Source organism: Propithecus coquereli, unplaced genomic scaffold (genome assembly GCF_000956105.1).
Source record: "Propithecus coquereli isolate 6110/MARCELLA unplaced genomic scaffold, Pcoq_1.0 Scaffold176, whole genome shotgun sequence".
NCBI classification, from domain to species: Eukaryota; Metazoa; Chordata; class Mammalia; order Primates; family Indriidae; genus Propithecus; species Propithecus coquereli.
In genome coordinates, this window is record NW_012142301.1 from 385,872 (window position 1) to 391,077 (window position 5,206).

The 5,206-nt window shown below is 49.0% G+C and overlaps 1 protein-coding gene across 1 annotated transcript in view; it reads left to right on the forward strand.

The window, feature by feature from the left end:
- Positions 1–532: 532 nt before the first annotated feature.
- The window catches only part of TBC1D4 (TBC1 domain family, member 4), a 204,213-nt gene continuing 199,539 nt past the window's right edge, over positions 533–5,206 (forward strand). The window contains exon 1 of the mRNA XM_012642152.1: positions 533–1,151. Coding sequence (XP_012497606.1) covers positions 672–1,151 — 480 coding nt within the window. The 5' untranslated portion in view covers positions 533–671. The remainder of the gene's footprint in view (positions 1,152–5,206) is intronic.

The window sequence follows — 5,206 nt, forward strand, 5'->3', positions numbered from 1 at the left end:
GAGGGAGGGACGGGAACAGTAGGAGGAGGAGCAGCGAGCTGGGCTGCAGCGCCGGCGGGAGGACAGGCCCCGCGAGGCCACGTTTTGTTTTGGTTATTTTCGATCGGAATAGTTCTCGGAGGCCCTTCCCGAGGACTGACCGCGCCGCAGCGGGCGGCCCCGACCTTCCAGGTGACGGCCGGTCACCCTGGTAGGAGTCAGCTCCGCCCCAAGTCGCCCCCTCCCGCCCACAGCCCCGTTCCCCGCCCAGCCTCCCAGAGCCTGCCCGCGGAGAGCGCGGCGGCCGCAGCGGGGTTGCAGCGCCGGAGCGGGCGGCGGCTGGGGCCCTCGGCCTTGTCCTCTGACCCTGCAGACCCGCGGCGGAGGAACGGGGACAGCCGGCCCCGAGGCGCGGGCCAGAAAACGGAGGATGCCCATTTAACCCGTCCTCTGCTGCCCGTCTGGCTGCCGGGCACTCGCCTCGGTGCCCGCCGCCGGCGCCTGGGAGCCGCGCCCGGAGAAGTGCCGCATGGGGCAGGGCCGCTGAAGCGCGGAGTTCGGGGTCGCGCCGCTCCGAGCGGGCGCGGGTGCCCGCTGCCGCACTTGGCACAGTTTCGGCGCGCCTTCAGCGCGGGAGTTGGGGGCGCGGTGCGCCTGGCCGGCCTCCCCGGTGCCCTCGTGAGGCGTGAGTTATGGAGCCGCCTAGCTGCATTCAGGATGAGCCGTTCCCGCACCCCCTGGAGCCCGAGCCGGGCGCTGGGAAGCCGGGCGACAAGCGGTTCCGGCTGTGGTACGTGGGGGGGTCGTGCCTGGACCGCAGGACCACGCTGCCCATGCTGCCCTGGCTTATGGCTGAGATCCGCCGGCGCAGCCAGAAGCCCGAGGCGGGAGGCTGCGGGGCGCAGGCGGCCCGCGAGGTGATCCTGGTGCTCAGCGCGCCCTTCCTGCGCTGCGTCCCCGCGCCGGGCGCTGGGGCCTCGGGGGGCACCAGCCCCGCGGCCGCGCAGCCCAACCCGGCAGTGTTCATCTTCGAGCACAAGGCGCAGCACATCTCGCGCTTCATCCACAACAGCCACGACCTCACCTACTTTGCCTACCTGATCAAGGCGCAGCCAGACGACCCCGAGTCGCAGATGGCCTGCCACGTTTTCCGCGCCACAGACCCCAACCAGGCAAGACCCGGGCTCAGAGGCGCGGGGGCGGGCCCGGGCCCTGGGGATGGGGAGCGCGGCCAGAGGGGCAGGGACCCCACTTTAAGGACCGACTGTGGCCGGGCTGCTGGCGCGCGCGTTCCACGTGGCGCGCTTTAGCTTCGGGTTGTTCCCCCTCCTGGGACCTGGGAGTGGGAGGGAAGGTGTTCGGGGGCTGGGCAGCGGCAGGAGCAGACGGCCCGCAGAAGCAGGAGAGAGAGGGAGACCGAGAGCGGTCCCGGGATGGAGGAGGAGCTGGAGCGTCTGAGGAGGACGCGGGGAGAGGCGTGCGTCCCAGGAGCGCGGTGTCTGGGGTGTGACTGGAGACTGTTTGCCGGGCCTTCGCCGGTGCGCGCGTGGGTGTATGTGCGTGTCTAAGAGGGAACGCAGGAGAAAAAGGTTGGGTTCCTAGAGGCTGCTCACTAGTTCTCAGTCTCCGTGGAGTCCTGCACCTTAATCCGTTTGCCGGGTCGCGTCATCGTCACACAGCACCTGCAGGTCTCCGGTCCGGGAGGCGATTTCCGAGCGAGGTTTGGGGAAAAGTTACCAGACATTGTCAGATCGTCAGTAAAGTACGATTCTGCATTTGGATTTTGACTGGGAAGATGTCTCCTTTTGCAGTTTTTCACACACTTACTGGAGGAAGAATCAATACATACGTGGGTGATTTAAAAATCAGTGTAGAAGAGGCTTCTAATATTTTTAAAAATGATTTTTTCATTTTTGTTTCTAATATTGTTTCTTCAGAGTTTACTAAATCGAAGTGTTGTTACCAAACAGTGAACTTTTACTTACATAAAAACAGATACACTCCTTTTCTAACGAGAGGAAGACTTTACTACAGTGAACGTGCCTTTGAAAACAGGCTTTTTTCCTTTAATAAGTAGAGTTTTTAACCCCATGTCAAAAGCTCCCAAAATGCTGTTTTTTTTTTTTTTTTTGAGACAGAGTCTCGCTTTGTTGCCCGGGCTAGTGCCGTGGCGTCAGCCTAGCTCACAGCAACCTCAAACTCCTGGGCTCAAGCGATCCTCCTGCCTCAGCCTCCCGAGTAGCTGGGACTACAGGCATGCGCCATCATGCCCGGCTAATTTTTTTCTATATATATATATTTAGTTGTCCAGATAATTTCTTTCTATTTTTAGTAGAGATGGGGTCTCGCTCTTGCTCAGGCTGGTCTCTAACTCCTGACCTTGAGCGATCCACCCGCCTCGGCCTCCCAGAGTGCTAGGATTACAGGCGTGAGCCACCGCGCCTGGCCTGCTGTTTTAAAAATGGTTATTTAATGTTTGCAAAGTACTTTAGCTTCTTTGAAAAAATAGTGTCTAAATAAAAATAAATAAAAGTCTCAGTTTGCACCATGTGGCTTTCTTTTGGGAGCTGAGAAATTAATAATAGTCAGATGAGAAAAACATCCTATAAATAAGGCTTTAATTTTTTCTTATTTCATAATTCTTGTGTCTGTACTTGAAAGACTGTTTGTCCAGTGGCTTTTTCACGAAAGGCCTGTAGGTGAATTGAAGAAAATAAAGGTTCATTGTCTGAGATTTCATCAGTTACTTTGTAAAGTAGTTTAATATTCTGACAGTCAGAACTCCCAGTGTGAAGAGAGCGATTCTAATTTGTGATCATTGTTATATATATGTATGGCAAAATACTTTACTACAGATTATCTCAAAGTCCTAACCATGATTAAATGAATTTCATTTTAGGATCATTTGTTCAAAACTTATTTTTAGCTCTCACATATGTTGAAACTGGAAAGTTTCCGAAAGTTATCACATCTTTATTATATTAAAATTTTCTGGTTCTAGTGGTGAAGTGGAACAAATTGCATTTTTTCCAGGACTTTAAGGAATGTTTCATGACTGTTGGTGGTGGTTTATGTTAAAGTTACTTTCTTCAGATCTGATACATGATGCATTATTGCTGGTTTCATTCATGGTCATGTACCTTCAATTCTCAACAGAAGCCATTGAGTGCCTCCTGGACTCACTGGTGAGAGGTCAATTAAAAACACTCTTTTATTTGCCTCCATTATATATTTAAGAGTTTGAGGCCGAATGTGCTATTACTTTACAAATATTAACATATTTAGCCTCATTTTCCTCCTTTCATCCAGTTTTCATCCAGTGGGAGTGGTGGAGGCCATAAGGCTTTCTGATAAAAGGGGAAAAAACCCCAACTTTCCTGTTTATTGCCATTTCCCAGATATCTTTAGATCTTTGATCTTTGATCTAAAGATATGAATTCCTATTTGCTCTGAACATGGAGAATCCCTGCCAGAGGCTCATTAATAGGAAGAGCCAGATATAGTCTCCCTAGGGATTATCTCTAACCATTAATCAGAGGTTACAAACCACAGTACCTCGCAGGAGGGTTGAGTGAGGACCCTGGAGGACTGGATACTGGGTGTTCTTTCTCAAGGTGCTACTTAGCTCTAGTTGGAAATGGCAAGAATGGAATGCAAGCCCCATGCTGCCCAGCTGCTGATTTCCCAAGAGAAAATGGAAATCTGAATTTTTATGTATGACTCCACATTTTAAAGTATTGGGAGATATTTTAAACATTTAAGAATTTTCTGTGGGCCAAGCAATACACATCTGAGGGTTGGCTTCAGAGATCCATGAGCTGTGGCTTTTGATCTTTGGTTTAAGTATTCGTTGAGTGGACTAGTACAATCATTGACACTGTGTGCTATTTGCCACATTTCCTCTGAGCATCTGAGTTCACTCAATATGGCTCTCGTAGTAGAGGCAGTTGGGACCATTGTTTTGGAAGAATTTACAAGTAAAATTCCCAAAAGTGATGATTCTGCAGCTGGTTGTGTAAAACGGGTCAGTTCAACATATTATCATCCAGGACTGTGCTTCATATGGAATAGGCTCTGGATGGTTCTGGGTACCCTTGAAATCATAAGGAAGAAGACCTGCTGTTTGCTTTGTCCTGAGTTCTGCATTTGAAGTGGAGAATTACTTATTTGGACTTAAGATCATTGTTAAGAGAGTCTCCTAAGTGTTTTCTGCAGTCATTGAAGAAAGTCTGGAAGGTCGCCCAGAGCAGTAGGACTGCAAACATCTCCAAATATACTTGCCTCTGGTTTGTCTCTCATGCCTGTTTCATTTCTGCAATGGGCCTATCTGTAGGCTGACCATATAATTTATTGTTTGATCTGAGATGACTTTTACTGCCCAAAGGGGCACCACTAATAATTACATAAGCCTAACCTGGACAGTTCAGGGCAGACTGGGACATATGGTCACCAAAGCTAAATGGCAAAGTTTGTGTTGATGCAGAGCCACACTTAGTTGGAAGATTGTTTTTTCTGAGATAAAATGATAATGTTTTGAAGAATATCTACTCACATGTCTTTTTCAAGGATGGATCTACATGTGACCTCAGAGCTGGAAGCCCTGTGCTCATAGCTTGAGTCTGTTGTGGGGAGTTGCCACAGTGATATGCCTTCTGGCTCCATGGCTCCCTGGTAGGTGAGAGTCAACTTAAGGATGTGTATCAGAATCACTCAGCCACACTGGCCTGATGTGCAGCTACTTCTCCCAGGTGCAGAGAGGTGGAGGTGGGGGTTAAATGTATGCCATCACAGATCCGTCCTTATTTATTCAAGCCTATGTGGTCTTATATAAGAGGAATGTCAGCAAGTTTAGCATATTTCAAGCAAACTGGATATTTGAACTAGGAAAAGAGCCTAAATATATAGACTCTTTAAAATCCCACTGGCATGAAGTGAGTTGTCGACTTAAAACAGGTTGGAGAAGCAAGAATATCTGATTGTCTTCCTAAGATCTGGGGTAGGTTACTAATATTCTGCAAATATTTGTTTTTATCCACTTTCAAATAGAGACTGTATAGCATTATCTCAATTTCTATATTAAAAAGAAGTTGTTTATGTTATATGTATTTCACTGCAATAAAAAAATAAAGCAGGAGTTGTTATTATTTATAAATATTGGAGATTAAAGGTGACTTTAACAGCATGATTATATTTCATAATTACAGGATAAATAATTTAAAAGCAAAAA